This window comes from Cyrtonyx montezumae, unplaced genomic scaffold (genome assembly GCF_038088225.1).
Source record: "Cyrtonyx montezumae isolate F1298 unplaced genomic scaffold, pur_monq_1.0 scaffold_10, whole genome shotgun sequence".
Lineage (NCBI taxonomy): Eukaryota > Metazoa > Chordata > Aves > Galliformes > Odontophoridae > Cyrtonyx > Cyrtonyx montezumae.
In genome coordinates, this window is record NW_027071826.1 from 2,098,104 (window position 1) to 2,118,849 (window position 20,746).

Here is a 20,746-nt window from a genome sequence, read left to right on the forward strand (position 1 = left end):
CTTCCTGTGTAAAGTTCAGCACTTGCATTCCTTATACGCAGCTCCATATACTTAAAAAACCCACAAACTTGCACTGCTTGCCTAAGCTACTGATGTGATTGAAGCCATAAAGTTAACACACAGAAGAGCAGCGAAAGCAGTCCTGGTCGATGCTGCTGCATGGGAGTTGCAAAACCAACCCCCTAAGAAGTGGGAAGCGAGGAGCTTTCCTCACTGTGCAGCTGCCAACCTCATCTCAAACTGCAGATAGCTACAAGCCTCTCCAGCAGTGTCTCTGGATACATACAGAAAGGACAATTCTGGCCCTGGGCCTCAGACTTTGTATTAAAACGTTACCCCAGGAAAGAAATAGAAGCCCCCCGCTGCACACAGGGGCAGCCTATTCCAGTGCTCCATCACCCTGAAATACAAAGTGGGGAACAATTCAAGTATAAGCAGTAAGCTAGAGAGTAAAGCAAGCACAAAAGTACCACCTGAGAGCAACTGAGCCAAAGCATGGGGAATGTTTGCCATGAAACAGCTTCGGTACCAGAGCAGAACCAAACGACTTGTACAGGTCAGTCCAACCAACCTCTGCCACTCCAATGACATACACCCAGACCACAAAAGCACATCACTGAGCTTTCAGCTCCATTTTATAACCTGGGGTGTGAAAGGGTAATCAGAGAGCAATCAGCACCCAGGAAAAAAATCAAGCCTGAAGACAGACATTCAGCAGAGCAGCCACATCTGTTTCACTGCTGTCAGATAAAGACCACCACAGCCCGTTACTATTCCGAGCTGGCAGCAAAATCCCTCTCTCTACAGCTTTGGAAAGGAATAAATGGAGATTACTCGAGATTGTAGTGAAGGATGTTCCGCAGCACAACTCCCAGTATTCACAGAAAGTAATTAGAGGATTAGTAGCCTCTATTGCTCTCAGTTCCTGTTATTTTCATTGTGTTCTCAAATCCAAGTTTTCTGTCATTTTCCAGTAAAATTGATTCAGATGAGGAGGAAGGAAAATTTATGCCCCCATAAAATTTAAATACATCTTCCCAGCTTAAACACTGAAGCTGGAAAGATTTGTTTTAAAAGAAGTAACACTGGAGCCTGGTTTCAGCAGGCTGTGCTGGGTGCATCACAAGGAGGAGTTAGCACTTATCTCTTCTGCAATTTATTAAAATTTAAAGCAAGCTTTACAGGCAGCTTGCTTTATATTCCTATGTAACATTAGATAAGAGAATGCCTCATCAAACATCTCATGCCATTCACACAGCACGGATTTATCACTGATAAGACCCACATCCCTCCCTCCCCAGACACACACACAGCTGTCCTTAGAAATAGGAGAGGCTGAATTCTGTCCTCACAAACATTTTTCCACGTGTATGCTTAGCGATAAAGCTCAAGTCATTCTGACCCCACGTTCAGATAAGATCTCAACCCTCCAGGGCTGCAAGTAATAAAACATTAAATACATAAAAAGGTACAGCACAGAACTGAAGCTGCAGTATCCAAGTTCTCACTGTTTCTGCAGGAAGTGGCAGCTAGGTATACTGGATTTTAAGATTTTACACTGAATGGAACAAATGCTGAGTAAAAGATATTGAACTACAGTACACTCCAGAGGTCCAGAGTGTAAAAGAAAAAGGCACTGCATATGATTTGGGCTATAGAACAGCATGCAGTCCTGTACTCAACACACATTACTGTCTGACTGCCCAGAATAAAGATGATAAATGACAAAAACCTCTCTCGTATTTCAGAATTCATACACCTGAATATTTAAGCTACTGACAAAGCAGTTTTAGTAGCAGCTTCTGGTAAGTTTCAGAGTTAAATCATGTCTTCATCCATCACCTTCCAAGTTTGCTGATAAACAGTTAATGGGGGGGGGGGGACAGCATAACCCCACTCAACTCCCACACCTCCTAGCTCTTCCTACACCATGGCACCACGGGGCACCAGCAAGACTTGACTGTGTCCCCACCCCACTACATTTAAGCTGCAGCTCTGAGCGTGCAGAAGATACTGCTCCAAGCTCCATGGCTTTGGTACCCACCAGCTCACATCCCACTGAATTTGATTCGAAGCTCAGCCTGTCACCTGCTCACATTACAAAGGCTTTCAAGCTTATCTGGCACATTACATGAATACATATTCCAACTACAGACCAACATTTAGCAGAAGTCTGAGCTCTGATGACGCCAGCATAAAAATTAAAGTGTTCTGAATCACACAACCACTGACTAAGTGTGTCTGCTGCAGATAAGAACAGAAGATTCCCTTCTGCGTGCCCTCTGCCAAAAAGCCACATCACTGCCTTCCAAAAGCTGCTGCCTAAAAGCATCCCACACGGTGTGCAAGTTGTCCACGCTGCTCCTTTCTCCTGCTCCCAGTTCCAGTCTCACCTGCCTGTATTTGCACCTGACATCAGTTACAGAACTTGGAAAATATATGTAATACCATATGATTTATGACTTTCATGTACATTAAATATAGAGTAAAATACTGAAATCGCACAGCCTCGGGATGAATTTCACCACACGTTTGGATCTTCTGGATGCTGCCCAAAAGGAATCCTCAAGGACACCGAATGAAGTCAGCTGGGTGGACTAGGAAGCAGCTACAGGGGAGCAAACGTTATCTGCAATGATTGATCACATTATCTAACACAGACAGTAGGAAAATAATGAATCTGCTTAAAGCCAGCAGTGGCAGTGGAGATCAAACTGCTGAAGTGAACAGCCACCTCTTATCTGAGCTAAAGAAGCAATTTAAAAACAGTTAACATGGGAAATCTGCACTGAAACCAACTGTTTTGCAAAGTGTGAATTCAAAGCTAGAAAAAACAGCAAGGCAACAGATAAAACAGCAATCCAGATCAAATGCCAGATTAAACACTTAATGTATTTTTAGAGCAAAGATAACCAGAGAGAAATCCAAAGAAAAATGTAATCTCTTCCAAGTCAGTGTTACTGAAGGACACGTTCAAATCTGCATTTAATAAAACGAGAACCGAAGGCAGGTTATCAGTTTTCATAACAAGCACCCAAACAAGCTAGCACAGATTCACCGTCCCCTGAAAAATACACAGGATTTAATAACGTACTGTTGGAAAAACACAGACCACACAGACTGCAGTGCCAAGCCATTCCTTTCACGTACAGATGGCACACAAGCAGTGAGCTTTCTTTAAATGACTAGTTCAGAAAACTAGAGTAATAACCCCTATCCAGTTCAGCTCTCAATCAACATTAATTACTGCCTCAGTGTCTTGTCCAGCAGACCCCTTATGGAAATAACTTCTGTCCTGATTCTCCTCTCTTTGAATCGTGATTATTTCATTTCAGAACTATTTCCCCTCCAACTATTCAATTTTCCTGTAGGACCCACAATCACTGTTTTAGTCGCTCTATATTAAGTAATTAAGAACATTTTATCACAGCATCTCATTCTGGCCTCTCAGTTACTGTACGCGGTAACTGATTTAATGTTTTCCACTCAAGAGATTCATTTGCTTAAGTTAGGTGGGGAAAACAGGGATTTAAAGCAATGGCAGATGGCAGAGCCAAAGACTTAGGGCAGATTATAAGCCATCTCTTTGCATACGGCATCATTCCAACTTTTACTATTCCACAGATTAAAAACAAACTTCAGTTTGAAGACGTTTCTGGCACTGGGAATTGTTAACGAGCCCCTACAACAGTAGCCAATAATCGCTTCAATCTCTGCTTTGTTGAGGACGCACCGCATCTGCTTTGTCTAACAAAGCACCAGAAACAAGAATCTGACAGCTGATTTCTGCGCAGCCACGAAGACATGGGCTTTTTCCTCCTCCCCTGCAATACGATGCCTCTGCAGGCAGAGCTGAGCTGACAAATCACACACGGCCAATATCTTCCTTTAATCTTCCAAGACTAACGCTGCCCAGGTTTTCCACCCACACTGCACGTGGATATTACTCTCTCCTCCCTCTTTCTCCATAAGCACTATCATTTTCTACACCCGAAAAGAATGGGCCCTCAGCTTTGATGATCGTTCACATCTGCCCTTCATTTGTTTTTACAGCACTCATTACCTTCCACATCCAGTTTCACACACTGCAAGCAGTGACTACTTGAACACACCGGAGCGTTTTCCATCATCCAAGGCAGCACTACAGGTAGTGCACTACAACTTAACCCTCCTCCCACAGACTTGGAAGAAAACAGTGCATTCCTGCTTCAAAGTAACCAAACACCTTTAAGCAGGTAAAGGGCTTCTTTGGAGAAACCAATTTTAATTAACTCAGTTTAAAAAACGACTTGTTTTTCATCAGGTCCAGTTTTCCCCATACCAGGTATCTTCCAATCCCATCCGGTCCTCCTTGCAGCGGTCTCTAAGCATGCTCTTTGGTTTGTATCTTCCACAAAGCCACCGCAGGCCAACCTGCTCACATCAGGATATTTCGAGTCATCCTCCTCAGTAGCTTGTTCCAATAGTAACTCTTCTCTTAAAAAGCTTCCCCATCTGCCTTCGGTGTGCAGCTCTGGTTACTGACCCTCCCCCTGGAGCACAATGCCTCTTGGCCTCTCTGGTGCTCACGGCTGCAGAACGTGCACTAACAGAGCTCAATACTCTGATACAGAAAGCAAACCGTGCTGCAAGGACCAGCAGCATCAAGCTGGGACTGGTAAGGTAGCTCTGCAGTTCAGAAGCAAATCTGGAAGCCACTTTCTGCCATGGAAACTGCAGTTTCTCAAGCAGCTGTGGTTTGTGACTTCTCAGGCAGCTAGTTTAAGCTGCTGATTTTCATTTGATGCATATAAGACAGTCTCTCTATTCACAAAATCACAGGGGTTGGAAGGGACTAGTATTTTGGTTGCTGATTTCATCAGACTAGAGATGGGGTTTGTGCTTTCTTCCATTTCATTTTGGTACATTCCATGCACCAAAATGCTTATCTCTATGGCGTCCCATCAGTAACCAGCTCAGGAAATTAAGTTTCCCCGATAATTCCTTGGGATTTAAATGAATTAATAGCCAGCTGAAAACAGTTAAGATATTAAAACCACACAGTGTTCCTTCCTGTTTCTCTCCTCTTCATTTCCCATACCAAAATACAATAAACTAAAATTAAAGAGAAAGGCAAATAATACATAGATAACAATCAGTCTACCATCCTTGTGCACAAACCTGACTTCAGTGTCACATAATACTGTGGGACAGAGGCAGTTATTCTTACTCTCTGTTTAAAATAAGAATTATGAACAGAAGCTAGAGAGCTGCTGTGCAAGCTTTATCATTCCTACTTTCACTTGGGAAAAGGAAACAGCCAGGCATTCACCTGCCTCTAATGAACTCAAAGAACGCCCAATTACTCTGACTATAGGAGAGGTACTTCAAGGGGGAACAGCTAAACAGATGGGGGGAACCAGAATTCATTCATGCTATGCTCCTGGGCAAAGGCAGGGTAGGCCAGGATATCACACTCCTCCTCTGTATTCCCCAATGCCCTTTCTGAAGGTGTCCTTTTTTCTTCTCAAGAAATGATTTGCAGAGGTTCCTTGCATTATTCTGTAGGCAAGCAAGGAATTTCTCTGGACTAGAATCTGCTGTGTAAGTTTCTCACATCCACTACAAACTGCAATCCTGGGTGCTTTAAGGTGTCTTCACCCTAGATGATAATCCCACATGGCAATACAATTAAGGCCATCCTTCACTTAGTCACAGAACCATTCAGGTGGAAAAGACCTCCAAGATCCCCAAGCTCAACTCTAACCCATCCCCACTGTCCACGTCCCCCAGTGCCACAGCTCCACAGTTCTTGAACACCTCCAGGAATGGTGACTCCATCACTTCCCATTGAAACTAAGCAAAAAAAGCATACAGCAAAACATTAAGTTCTCACTTGTCACAGTACATCTTTCTCCCTCCTTGCCACGAGAGCCTGAGAAAGCAGGCATTTGCATGGTACCAGATCTATATATTGAAGTATTCATCATAAAACAAGGTATTTGAAGGAAAAAAACATCAGACAGAGCTCCCTTAATCGCCTCTACTTGAAAAATTAAGTATTTAACAATAGCTACATTTATTTTCCAGACACAAATACTTGTAAATTGCAGTTTGCTACTTCAGTAAATTCTTTTGAGAAGAACAGACATTCCTTCCAAGCATGCTGGATGTATCAATGAATGAAGGAGCTGTTTGCTTGACTTGTTCTCAACCCTTAATTGCTGGCAAAGATGCCACCATATACATTATGGAAAGAGCCTCACAGAAATATGCAAGCAAAAAAAACATTTCAGAGTCATTAAAATACCAGAATTTCATTTTATGATGAACTATATACAGTTTAATCATTTAAAGAGTCGTGTCCAGCTGACTTACATTCTTAGGCAATGCAGTGCACAAGCATCAGACAGTTTTTGGTTCCCATCACCCAATACATCATTAACATTTTGTGCTGAGGCTCAAACTTGGGTTCAGTAGCTAAAATGTCTCATTAAAGAAGGTTTACTGAGCATCATGATAAAACAGTGCACTACCTGGAAACACCACAGCCGTGGTGCACAAATACTTGCCTAGAAGCTCTGAAGTCTTAAAAACTCGCCCTTAGGGGAATAGGTTATCAAATCAAACTACAGGAAAGCTGGCTTAAAGACACCACCTCATCACAAAGTTGCTTTTAAAGCATATGTTTTCAAGGGTTAACACACAAAGTACCTGTCACGCTGTATTAATCAATGGTGGAAATACACCAGCCTAAAGCCATTTCAGATATATGCAACTGTCCCCATCTTTTCCTGAAAGCAGAGAATTGATGCAGCAATACAGATGATACTTTTGCTACACTGCTATCAAACAAGTTGATTTAAGGACTACAAAGTCTGCCAGAACTCGCAAGGTCCTCTGCTGTTGTAAGAACAGCAAGAAAGATGGCTTGGTGTCCAATCTGTAGGCATGAAACACTGCATCACTGCTCAATAAGCATGGAAAAAGCCTTCCTAGAACAACAATGCATTTAAGCCGTAAGACCAAGAAAGGCAGCGATTCCTCCTGGGGGAAGAAAGCTTCATAGTAACAGCCCAGCTTTTCCAGTGTGCACGCTACAGGAGAAACAAGATGAAATTCTGTCCAGATGTGGAAGGACTCGTTTTATTTGTGACACGGGGAGATCACAACTCAGCGTGCTGCCGTTAGACACACAGCTGACTGATGCTTTCTGCTCAGCCAGCCTCCCAAGCAAAATAATAGCTTCAAGAAAATGATAGGTATGAAAGAACTGCATGTATCCTACATTTTTCCCTTCAGTAGGGAAAGGCTCCAGCACGGAGGAAAATACAAAGACAGAAGTGCTCGAAGTCATCTGTAACATGTAATTTTTAATGCTTGCCTCTGTGCGCCTTACAGAGCAACGCATGTACAGCAGTGATTTCACTACGAAACAGTCAAATGAAGAGATAATCCAGTGCAACTAATACTCTAATTAGAGGTGTAATTACAGAAATATGTTTACAACTCCAAGATCCTCCTTCACCCTTCGCAGAAGCGCGAAGGAGCAGCGATGCAACCAAAGCACCTTCCAACCCGAGCTGCTGGCTTTACAAAGTTCAGGCCTACTTATTTACAGAGACCTGAACCCAGAAATCCGGTGAGGGTTTTCAGCTTAAAGCCAGAACAGGCAGCATTCTGAACTACTTTCACATATTCAGGCACTGAAAACAGAAAACAATTTGCAGAGAGGTCCCGTTACCTTTTATATAATTTTTCTGTGCGTAATATTTTATGCAACTCCTCTGCCAATGCACACCCTTCCCTTTCCGTTGCTGCATTGCCATATTTTGTGTTAAGAGACAAAGGAAGAAAGTTCCCGAGGCAAAAACTAGTTTTTAGTTTTTCTAGCTCAGGATAGGGCGAAAAAAATAAGAATCAAGCACTGCAGCCACGATGGATCAATGTGGTGCTACCTGTTGTACAACTGAGAACTGGGACGCATCAAGCCTCCGTTCCTGAGCATACCAGATTGGTTTTTACCCCATGTACTCCAGTAGGAAGAAGGCTCTAAAACAGTAGTGAGTGCTAAGCACAGTGCAAACATGTTTTATGTATTAAATGCAAAACGAGAAGGAAAGCTCTCCTTGAGAACCTCTGAGTGCAGTTTTAACATTTTTCTTTCCCTGAAGAAAATGTTCAGTGGTGTTTTTTCTAAAAAGCTCAGCAAAAGCACCTCACGACAAGAACCACATCCTCAGGACTCCTGGTGCCCCTTGCTGTGACAGCAGAGCACTGAGCAGAGCAGCACTACAGGTAATGGGAAGAGAGAGGAGATGAACGCTGTCATCCATCCCTTCAAACCATCACTAAATCAGAGGGCACTTGACCTACATATTTCCATAATATGCACAGCAGATTACGTGGAAGGGGAAACGACAAGCTGCAAGCTTGTTTTTCACTTTATTCTCACATCGTATGTAATTTGGTCATCAAAAGTTACTGGAGCACGTTCTCATAAAGCCGTCACTGTCAAGATTCTGAATGCCAGTTCTTTAAGAGTTCAATGCAACAGCCACCCCAAACGTTAAATGCTTTCTAACCCTGGCAACTCAGAACCTTGAAACTCTCTTCCAACCCAGCAGTCTCATGGCAATTCACACAGAGGCCGCATCACACTCCCTGGTTACACCTAACTGCACACCCCACGAGCAGACACCCTACCCCAGACCAGCACCGATCACAGTTCCTGCAAAAACCACTTTAATATAATCACATTCCTTATTTAAAATATAAGGTTTCTCCACCCCAATAGAGTGGGCAGCAGGCACTCGGTGTAACAAACTATTAATACAATGACTATAACAAGGCTCAAGCATCAATCAGAGCCAGATCGTGCTGCCCACAAGACATGGAGCACTCTTTGGGCCTTTCTGCTCAGCATGCAACTGCACAGTGTTAGCCTCATATCAAGGAACCACCTCGTTCCACTTCAAGTCTTCTGCTTCATAAAGCAGCACTCAAACACCACACCAGCTCATTAACTGGCACTAAATTAGGTTTAAATGCAGATTTGCTTCATGAAGAAAGCTTACAACTGCTTGCTTCCTCCCCCTGGCTGTGAGTTTCCTATTGCAGGGACAAGGTGAGTGTGTTATCTAAGACTGATGCAGAAGCAGAACAAAACATGCATAAGCAGCAAACCATCACATCAAATAAATGTGAACACTGGTCAGCCACTGACACAGGACTAAACATCCTTACAATTCAAATAAGGAAGTTGACATTTTAAAGAAGAAATCTCTACCTTTTGATCTTAACTGTCCTTCAAATATATTCTGATACATAATCTGAGACGTTACATGAATAACACAAAGTTATGTACCTGCACCAAGCATTACCAAGCACTCTCTCCTTCATGATCATGAAGCCCAAGAAACCCAAAGCTGAGGCAAATCTTAAAGCACTGAACAGACTTAGAGGCAGCTCCAGTTTGTGAACTTTCACTACAGTTAAGGGCTCAATTAACAAAGCCAGCCCTAAATACAGTCAGAGCTATGCACAATCCACCAACACTGCTGGCCATGACTGTTAGATTTACAGCTGCGAGCATGACTTTCTGGGTATCAGATCTAACACACTACAGTCTACCATCAGCACTGTAGCTAAGCACAAGCTAAAACAGAAAGGATTACTGCTTCATGAAAGCTGTAACGTTTGCTTGTCGAGGCAAAACCATCATTTCTCAGCATTTGCATAGCGTGCAATCCTACCTGAGGCAAATGTACTGCTTGCTACATTCCTAAACCCTTTTTCTCCCCCAGAGATTTGTTTGAAGCCATCCAATCCCTTGGCCTAGGAAGCTGCCACTGCACTCCTGTTTTAAAGTATGTGTTTTAATGCTTCTAAGGCCAGACACGTTTAGCTCCACTGTCACAAAAGAAAACAGTTAACACTTGAGCCTAGGAAAACCTCAGTACATCCATTCATCCCTCTTGTCATTCGTATCTGGTAGTCACACACACCTACCCACAAGCACACTCACCATCATGCTTCAAGTTTAATCAGACCATTTTCTACACCAGATTCCTGAGTCCTTATTCAGTCCATGAGAAAAAAAAAAATCAGGGCCCTACACTTTCTCTTAGCAAGAAAATCTTCATCTAGAAGAAAGTGACTCCAGGAAGGGGAAACTCCTCCTTAAGGTGAGAGAATTAAGTGATGCAACAGCACTGCTTTACCACTGCTGTCGTGGGAACGCTGACTTTTCAAAGCATTATAGAGTGTTTCACATCAGAATTTCCCAACTGGTGGGCAGAGCCACAAAATAAGGCAAACTGGAATTGAAACAACAACAGGCAGCAGGATACAGACAGACACTGATACAGAGAGAGTAATCCCAGAGCTGTAAGGATTAGAAATGAAGCTTGAATGCTGCCGAGTTTGTATGGGAGGGGCAGACTGATCTGAGAGGGTTTTGTGATGTTCCTCACACCCACTCCTTGAGAAAAAGCCTTCTGAACTTAAACATCTGGAATTAAGCCCCCACAGCAAACAGGAAGAAAGGCACTCTGCCAAAGGATTTAACTGTCAGATCGTAAAGGAGTTTTGCTCAACATCCACTATCGGAACCAAGTACACTGTAGGTCAAATAGAGAGTGCACACTCCTGTTTAAAGAGCCATCCACCCACATTTTAAACACGGCCATTTTTCTATCCACAGGTTTTAAGCTGTAAATCTTTTCTGTCAAGAAATCCAACATTCTCTGGGAAATGACTGAAACGCTTTTTTTTTTTACCTCCAAAAATCCCTACAAATATTTCCACAGCAGGAGTCATAAAAGCAGCTGACAAAAGAATATAAGAAACATACACTGCACCATATAAAAGCAGGACATCACAAAACCCCACACTACTGGAGCAAGGTCTTCAATGACTGAACGAGGCTACTATGACTCAGGCAGATTTTTCACCATTTACTTGCGACCCTAAGCAAATGCACACGTGCAAAGGAATTCAGGTGTGCAACTTCCCTTGAAAACCCTCTTATTTCTAGGAAAAAAACACCAAAGCTCCTCAGGAGCTTCTGTATTTTTATATGCAGCACAATGACACAGTAATACTCTCAACTCCAGCAACGTGTGTTGGCATAGCACAAACAGACTAAAATTCAACACTGAAGCACATGGATGTTTAACAAGGAAAATATATTTAGACCTACACAGCCATAGTTAAGGCCATAAATGTGACATTTTAAGAGAACTGGACTGTCTCCAGCAATAAATTGCAAACACTGTTGTGACTTGTATTTTATTTATTACGCTACAACAGCAAACGAGTCCGAGTCGTTTTCATAATTAAACACCAAAGAAGAGCATCTGAGAAAGCTCTGATGGGGGAGGGAGAAGTTAGGAAGAACACTAAGAGCTATTAGAAGTTTTGCAATCCAGCTTTCCAAAGCTGGTTTTTCATTTGGAACAAAACAAGAGCAGCTGCCCATGCTGAAGCGAGGTCAGCTTTGTTCCTGCCTGCCTCCCACCTGGACCACCAAGGCACTGCCTCACTGCTGACCTTCAGCAGCTGAAGATCCTTTGGTGGGCTGAAGCAGAGAGAAAATGGTGAGCAAGACTAAATGTTAGCATATGGAAATAAGGAGGAAAATATTACTGTGCTTCTCAGCTGACTGTCTGAAGCTTTTAATACAGTATTTACTGTGACCCATAAAGTCCCACCCGGAGTCGATTGGGGCACCCTGCATTTTTGTTGGTTTTCAGTCAGTGTCTTGTTTAGTCTTTCCTCCAAACCCACACTGATAGAAAATTAAACAACTCCAATGTTTGGATACATGAAATACATTGCTACCAAAAGCACTACCAAGGGAAATCCCATCTAGAGAAATTAACCCATTATTACTGAAAACTTTTTGACCATTCACACTTCATTGTGAGACAGAAAGACTTTTATTTAGGAACACCCACTGAGCATTCCCAAACCTCAAGATCAAAAACCACACCTCTCCCTCACCTTCTCTCAACCACATCATCTCCTTAATTACTTCTCCTTAATAACCTCTTCTGGAACTCCGGATTTTGAAGGAGACTGCATGTCAAGCAGCTATACAGCCAAAATATCGTGAAGGAAAGACCTCCAAAGAGTGGTTGCTTGTTCACCTGTGTGACCAGCTTACATCCACCCAAACATCCACTCAGTGAGAGACTCCAAGCAAAATGACCCAGAAAACCAGTTGAGGGGGAAAAGGCTCCCAGGCAAAAAACTGAAGGATGGCTTTCTCCAAGTACAGCAGCAAAACTGAAATGTGAACAGAACATCGAGAACTGAACATGAGCTGCCAGCAGTGTGCCCCAATGGCCATGAAGGCCAATGGCACAATGGCCTGCAGGACTGAGAAAGTGATTGTCCTCTTGCACGTGACACTGGTCAGACTGAACCTTGAATTTCATGTTCATTTTTGGGTCCCACACTAAAAGTAGGATGTGGAGTTGCTTGAGTGCGTGAAAAGCATTGAAGCTGATGAACAGAGTAGAAAACAAGTTATGAAGAGTGACTGAGGGAACCGGGGCTGTTCCATCTGGAGAGCAGGATGCTGAGGGAAGAGCTCTTCACTCTGTACTGTTGTAAAGAGGTTGCAGAAAGGAGAGGGTCAGCCCTCTCTCAGATGACCATCGATGAGACATGAGGAAACAACCTCCAGTTGGGCCAGGGAAGGTTTAGACTGGACATTAGGAAGAATTTCTTCACCAAGAGGGTGGTCAAGCACTAGAACAAGCCGCCCAGGGAAATGGTGGAGTCCTCATCTTTGGAGGTATTTAAGAGGCGCGCAAACACAATGTAAGTGGCTCATGGACACGGCTTACTGATTGGACTACGTTAGGTTGATGGTTGGATTTCCCAGGGAAATCTCATTCCCAAAGGCAGCATCCAAGGCCAAGAAAGCAGCACTTCAGGGCAAGCCCAGTCCAAGTAAAATCCCTGTTCAGACATTAGTCCCATTCTCCTGAGCTAATAGTTGAACATCAGTCTAGTAGAGTGAGATTTCTAAAAGAAAAAATGAAAATCCAACTTCAGTGAACCAAGTTCAGGTTTTTGGTGCGACAGGAAGGGACGCTCCTGCTTGCCTGCCAATACTGAAAAGCAGTAGAGAGATCATTTATTATTCCCTGACTGTGGCAAACTCAGCATAGGAGAGATCACTCAGAGCTCACACTGATGCATACAGTCAGAGGAAAACTCAGTACTGTACAGCTAGCAAGCTGGCAGTGTTAAGCCCATAATTAGCTTCCCTCGGTCAAAGTGATAGGCATCTGCTGTTACTGAATTAGAAGGCCGAAGTATATATTACTACACATATTATCTCACACGAGGCATCTGCAGAGTCTTGAACTTCCTGAAGTACTGGCAGAATCACAATGGACAGGAGACGTGCAAAATCTAAAAGACAAGTCTGTACACAACATGCGGTCTTGCAGGGAGGTCATGTAAGTACAAGGTATGATGCAGTCAATGGTTAGACAAGCTAGTTTTCATAGAAGCTCATGGGACGATCCCCAAAAGACCACAATCTTGTAGAAGCAAGTTCTTAGTGCTAAGGAGTTCGGAATTGTTTCTATGAAATCCAAATACAGATAACACCTTTTTTGCAAAAAAAAAATAATAATAATCTGAAGAGCTGGGAGCATTCAGTGAACAAAGCATCACCATAAGCACTTCGCTACAGCTACACCCCTTCAGAAGAGGCTATCCAAATAAGGTACTCCATTTTCTCCCTAAAATCTTAGGAAGATTCAGCATAGGGTAGAAGTAGAAGCCCAAAGTGAAGCAGTCCCGCATCTTCATCAAATCAACACTTTCCAGAGACCTACAAACAGCAGAAACAGGGATCCTGTAGCCTCACAAGTCAGTCACTCCCTAATACTTAGAGAGCAGATGAAACTACTCATTATACATGTGTCATAAAGCACCCTGCATAAAGAAGTACTTACATTTTTTGCCTTGCCCTCAACAAAATCTCAAAGAATTCCAGAGAATACAAATTCTGTCATTTTTAAGAACAGGAATAGGAGTGCTTCGCTTCTTTGAGAAGTTTCTGTTGGCTCACAAGGCTTGAATTGCTTTTTATGTTCTCAAAACTGCTCCACTCAACAGCCCCTTAAAACATAGGAGTCCCATCTACTGTTTGAGGCAGCTCCAGCTCCTCTGCTCCGGGACAGCCGTTCAAAACTGCTGTGACTAAGTACATACTACTTCATTTCTCCAAAATACAATGCTCTACCCATTTAAGACAGTTTCCCTTCATTGGGCAATATAGTTTGGGGATATTAAAAAAAACCAATTATTAGTTGCATACTGTCTTTTCACTACTTTTTTTTTCCCCTCCGTGAAGCAGCCTACACACATATCAGCAACAAACACATCAGAAACCTTCAATTTCACTGAAGGTGATGACACAGGAATAATATGCACACTGCCCTGTGTATCTTTCCAATTCCAGAACATTAGTCTTCAGCTCTCAGACAAGGGCCAGCTCTATGCCACACGTGCCATAACTCTGCATTCTGAAACCTGACCACCTCTCCCTGTGTGTGCTTAGCAGTTCCAAGCTGATGTGGAAGGTGTACTTTGGGTTTATGTGAAGCTCTCCCATGACAGATATAACATAAGTGTGTTTCCAAAACAGAAGCCAGGAATTCCTATAGCATAGATGCTAGCAGACCCAGACACTTTTGTGTAGTGCCCCTGTAGTCATCAGGTTGTTTGTGATTGCGATGCAGCTAGAATGCAGCAGCAGATTCTCATTGCTTCTAAGGTTCTCACTTGGCAACACCAACTTGCAGTGATGCATTATCCCTAGAGCAAGTTCAAAGAAAAGTACCATGGGTTCAGCTTCGGGCCCCTCACTCATGAGAAAGACTGGAGAAGTAGGGCAACAACGCTGTCAAGGGTCTGGAGAACAAGTCTTATGGGGAAAGGCTGGCAGAGCTGGGATTGGTCAGCCTGGAGAAGAAGCAGCTCAGGGGAGATCTTACTGCTCTCTATAGCTTCCTGACAGGAGGCCATAGCATGATGGGCATCAGCTCTTCTCCCAGGTAGCTAGACACAGGACACAAGGCACTGGCCTCTAGCTGCACCAGGAGAGATTCAGGTTGGATCAGAGGAAAAATTTCTTCTTAGAAAGGGTGGTCAGTCACTGACACAGGCTGCACAGGGAGGTGATGGGTCACCATCCCTGGAGGTGTTCAGGAACAGAGATGATGTGGCCCTGAGGGACATGCATAATGGGCACGGCAGTGATGGGTGGAAGGTTGGTCTGTGTAATCATAGAGGTCTTTTCCAATCTTAATGATCATATAATTACACAGTCCAAGTAGCTTCATTTGATCCAAAAATCAGTATTGAGTTTCCCCTTAACCTTTAGGGAGCCAAGACTAGCTGAGTTCTCAAGACAAACACTTGTAAGGCCAAATACATTTTATTCAGGACTCTTTATTGCCTTCAATAAGCATGTAACAAGAAGAGAGCTTCACAACTACACGTTCCTAGATGGTCCTAACTTTCTATTCGATATCTGAGAAGAGCAGACAACATGCAGAAACTAGTTAAACTGGAAGAGGCTGGTTTCAAACAAGTCATCTTTAAAAGAAGTGGCTCTGCAACACAAATCCCACTGGTAACTTCTTAACATGAGCCATGCATCCAGCCCACCTTCCCCTGCCTCCAAAGGACAGAGGAATTCAAGCAGAATCTGCTCTAAACATCAATTTATAGCAGATGTAGTTGGAACAGTTTACAAGGAAAACATTTTCTGATCTTTCTACCTCCTGAAAGAAAAGCATGAAAACAAAAAACAATGTTCAGTTACAAAAAAAAAAGTGGTCTTCAGCAGTTAATTCCCCTCTTTACTTAACATCTGTTTTTTGTTAGAAAACATTGTAAAGTGACTTTCCAAACTCTTTGATGCACATTCTGCTCAGTATGTCCCAAAAGCTCAGGAAGAAGAACATCAAACCAAGTGACAGTTGTTATTTATTAAGCAATACAAATGAAACTAGTATGCTATTTTCCTCCATTCTATCATTCCCTACTATTTGGGAGAGCATAGGGGTAGGGAGTAGGCATGTTATAATGCTTTATTGAATAGAAAAGGACACTTAACAGTAAGCAAACCATTGATCAAACAGATGAGCCAGGGACTCTGCGCAACTTGGGACCCTCAAGTAACATATGCAATTAACTTACCTTGGAAGAAATTAGGGCTCCACAAACTGACTACAGAATAAATAAGGCCAACAAGAAATAGAGAAGCCACTGACAGGCAGCACCCTCCTCCCAGCAGTCAAGCTCTACAGCACTAATGCAGAAGAAACACCAAAAAACACAAAAGGATTTTCAGCCTTTTTACTCAAAATTCATCAAGTACATCAAAGCAGATACGATAACCTGCATTAGATAGGCCATCACAAGAATCCTATACTCTTGTTTTCTCTAGTCACTCAAAGCACAAATTGGAGCTCTCTCTCCTGACCTAATAATTACTTGCATAGCTGCTTTTTGTTCTTTTCCAGGAGCAGCATGAAACTTGATGTGAGCTGCAGGAACCCAGCCAGTGACTACACAAGCTGCTGTTGTGATAGCACAAGGCAGAAGCCAGCTCAGCAGGTTAACTGGACTTCAAGTCAGAAAGATCTTCCCCAGTCAGCTTGAAACCATCATTTCAGAAAGAGGAAAAAGTACACTGCCTTTATCTACCACAGGTTTCCAAAGGAAATCTTTTCTCCAAAGACAGACATACAAAAAAAATACGTAACTAAATCAAGATGCACTTTCCCAAAAAGCTATTACAGCCAGACTTTCTGTTGCACTCCACAGCAATTCAAAATACATTTGCAACCTACTCAATCAGCATTAATACCCAACAAGAAAGAAGCACTCGAGTATCAAAACACAACATCCACTTATTAGAAAGGAGCATTTCTAGTATTTGCTTGTTATACAGAATGAAGGGCTTTTGCAGTTCTCACATAGCAAGTCAGCTAACTCAGCAGCATCCTACAGTTACAATGGAATTTATTTATACTTTCAGAGCACTCTCACAGAATCCTGGAGGGCTGACATCACCCCCTTAACTCTCGTGTACAATTCAGGTTTCCAAATTGCATTCTTCAAGTAACTTAAATGCATTTCGAGCCATTTCTTCATTTTTCTAACCTACACAACCATGAAAGCTGTTCCAAAGCACTAGAAACTCAAAGAAACCTAAATGCATATATTTCCTAGAATCATGGGCAATTGCATCACTTAAGGGTGATCTCATCAAGGCATCTCACTGTCAGTGCCCACTGCCAGCAGCAGGACCAGGAAAGATCCCCCCCCCATGGTTCCCCAAAAAACAACTCCAACTGGCAGCTCCCAGCAAGGCCTCACTGTTGGCTGTGATGAGAAGGAAAGAAGAGCAAAGATCCACCTGTGCCTGAACAGAAGGAAAGCTAACAGCCCACTGAACCAACAGATGGGATGTGTATGGGAAGATGAACATCCCTGCTTGGCAAAAATTGGGATCATACAGTCTGATTCATACAGGTCACATTCACCCACTTAAGATCTGTAAAGACACTGCCTCAAACATTGTTCTACAGAGATATTAAGCTGTTTTTGTTTTCAGTGAGACATAACTCTCTCTTCCCTTTCCAGATATATACACACATTTATTCGTTCTGAGTAAATAAGCATCCTTTCCCCTGACAAAAAAAGCAAACAACCCCACACCAAGAAACCTCCTGAACCCCACTTTAGCACCACATCATTCACAGGTTATTACTGTGAAAATGTATAACCCCTCTTATCAAGTTCTACATTCATCAGAAAACTGCAGCATAAACAAAGCCTGTGCCTGCATCTGCTGGTGCCTGATACTAGTCCCACTACTGCACATGTAAGCAACAGTTAAACTAAACTTAACAAAGGTTAGCTGTAAATTGCTCTAACATCTTGAAAATAAAAGTTAATCCCAGCCATGACACGACAAGCTATGAGGTCATTCCTAAGATCTGGGCAGTGTAGTCAGAGGAAAGTTGTCACTGATTGTGGGATCATAACTGGGGACAGACTTCTTTGTCAAGAGACCCAAGTCAATGCAAGTAATAACCACCCAAAACAAAAACTGAATGTGGAACTGGAGAGATAAGGATACACTTTTTCATGACTCTATTTTGAAGCAAACAACACTAAGAATTTTAGGCTTCAACAGTATTGTGACCCTGCTGGGAAAGTTTGTCTCAAACAAATGGCTTAAGTTCTGTGAAACATGGACAGAATAGAAACCTCCCTGCATGGTGTCTAAGCAGAGAATTAATAAAACAGGTTTTGAGGTCAAGTGTGTAATGTTGAAGAGATATATGCATATTTTAAGCGTAATCTGAAAAACTTGAGACTCAAAACCTCATGCAGTGCTTTCCTCCAGAATACATCCATTAGTAGGCCAAACAATTCTGGAGGTGCCAAAGAAGATAATTCAGAAGGTAGAAAGGCAAAAAACACAAACAGGCACTTCAGAGGTAAAAAAAACAAAAGGCACTGATTCATATGCAATTTTCTCAGTTAGATTCACTACTGAAACCATTGCTGCTCCAGCTGTCCTTGACACCTGCACATAGGTGGGACAATAGAGCATGACAAGCATCCTCACAATCTACTGCAGTTTTCAGGCTGACACTAACTTCAGGTTGATGAGAGTTACAGTTCTTGAGATGCTGCAGTAATGGAATTAGCAGAAAACCACTGTGGCACCTTGTTCAAGCATCCATGCCATAGCAGTGACAACACAGTAGAAGGAAGCATTTTACACAGTGACAAACAAGCAAAATAAAACAGCTTGTATCTGAAAAGCTGCAAGGGAGGAAACTGGTAATATCCTGTGCACTACAAGTGTCCACTGCTTTTCTTCCCAAGAATTAAACGGGAAGACTGAAGGCAGAAGGAAAACTTTGAGGTCAGGTTGCACATTACTTTCCAAGAACAAAACCCTCTGTTCTCTGCTTTCCAATATTTGGGGGATCACTTACAAAAACTACATGCAGAAGCCACTCCTGGTAAAAGAGACTTAGGCTCCAATATTGACAGTGTCAGAGAAGCCTAAGAAAATGCTTCAAAACGTGTCTTTTCAGCGCATCCAAAGGAGCACTGAAATCCACTGCACCACTGTTCTGGCACATATCCACCAGTCCTGCCCCAGACAACAGTATAAATTCACAAAGGCTCTTTTGTAAGGGTTCAGAGAAAGGGCAGAAGAATACATTCAACCTGACATATCCACCTGAATCCAGATTTACAAAAGACCTTAACGGCTCAGATCCTGTGCTATCTTTACAAGAGCATTAAACTGTACAGCATATATTTTACCTGCACTACCATAAGAACACTGATGAAAGTTAACCAGACACCTTGCAGCGTGCATCAGGCCTTCAAATATTTTCAAAATCACAAGCCAAAATACTGTCTGAAGTCCAAATGCTTAAAAATACCCAGTGCAAAGAGTATATTTCCATTTACTACATAAAACACTTATTTTGCACTAATTTTAACAGATCAACGTTGCCAACATTCACACCAACACTACAGGCCTATTTTAAAGCTAACCTTCAACTCAAAAATACTTTAAGAATACAAACGTTGGGAAAAAAAACCTACACAAAGTTTTAACCCAAAACTACATATTCATATGCATTGTGTAATCTGAACAACAAAATCCTCAGATATGGAATATTTTGATACATTGAGATGTATGCTACCATATGCATCACAAAAGAAAACACCTATGTATTAAACAATACTCTCGACCTAAGTTAGAGAGCACACTTCTGAGAACAAAGATGGTGCACCCATCAGCTGATATTGATGGTAAGAAGAATGTACACTTCATAAAAATATCCATCTGAGTGTAACCGCAGGGTTCACTTCGTTTGGCCAGAACTCATCACTCTTTCCTTCTGGAGCAAAGTATTTACTGAGGAAGTAAGGTGACTTCACAGTTTCAAATGCACTCTACCAGCAGAACCTTAGCACTGTTTTATTGTCATAGCAATTTATTAATTTAAATGCTGCTCTTCCTTCATCTGTACTAGGTCTCAGATGAAAACATGCACAGTAATATTACTAGCAACACATATGAAAGGCCCATAGGAATCTCTAAGGCTTTTTTGTTTTGTTTTACACTACTCCAGTTATCTTCTGGAAGAAGAAACACATACTAATCTTACACTCCAGTGAAAAATAAATGTACTTCTTGGATATGCAGTCCATGACCATCCTATGCCTCAGACAGGACAGTCAGCTTTCTGAGTAAGGGCAGAAGGGTCAGATTAACTCGTACCTGAGGTTAAAGACTACTTTAAATAAGTAACTGGATTAGAGATCCATATCTCTAGAAAAAAATCCACTACAGACTTTCCAAGGCAAGTATCTGACCACCACAGAACAAACCAGCAGCAAGGTGAACCAGGTAGTCGGGATACAACCCCAAATCACCAGAAAAGAGAATTTGCCTGTTACGTACCTTGGATGCTTGAGGAGTAGAAATGACATGAACAGTGCTGGGCTTAACTCCATTTGCTTTAGGTCGCTTATAAAGGGCAAATCTGCTTTTCCTGCGTCCTCTGTCGCCATTAGGAAGGGAGCCATTATACCTGGAATTGAACAAAAAGAGTTTGGCATTAAAACATCAGCAGTTTGAAACACAGAGAAGGAAAGCAGAAATTTGCTCACAATATCCTAA

General features: G+C 42.4%; 1 protein-coding gene across 3 annotated transcripts in view; it reads right to left on the reverse strand.

Moving 5' to 3' along the window:
- PELI2 (pellino E3 ubiquitin protein ligase family member 2) overlaps positions 1-20,746 on the reverse strand; it is a 62,804-nt gene that overhangs the window by 19,831 nt on the left and 22,227 nt on the right. For all 3 annotated transcript variants that reach the window (XM_065747971.1, XM_065747980.1, XM_065747963.1), the window contains exon 2: positions 20,528-20,657. In XM_065747971.1, coding sequence (XP_065604043.1) covers positions 20,528-20,657 — 130 coding nt within the window. The remainder of the gene's footprint in view (positions 1-20,527; positions 20,658-20,746) is intronic.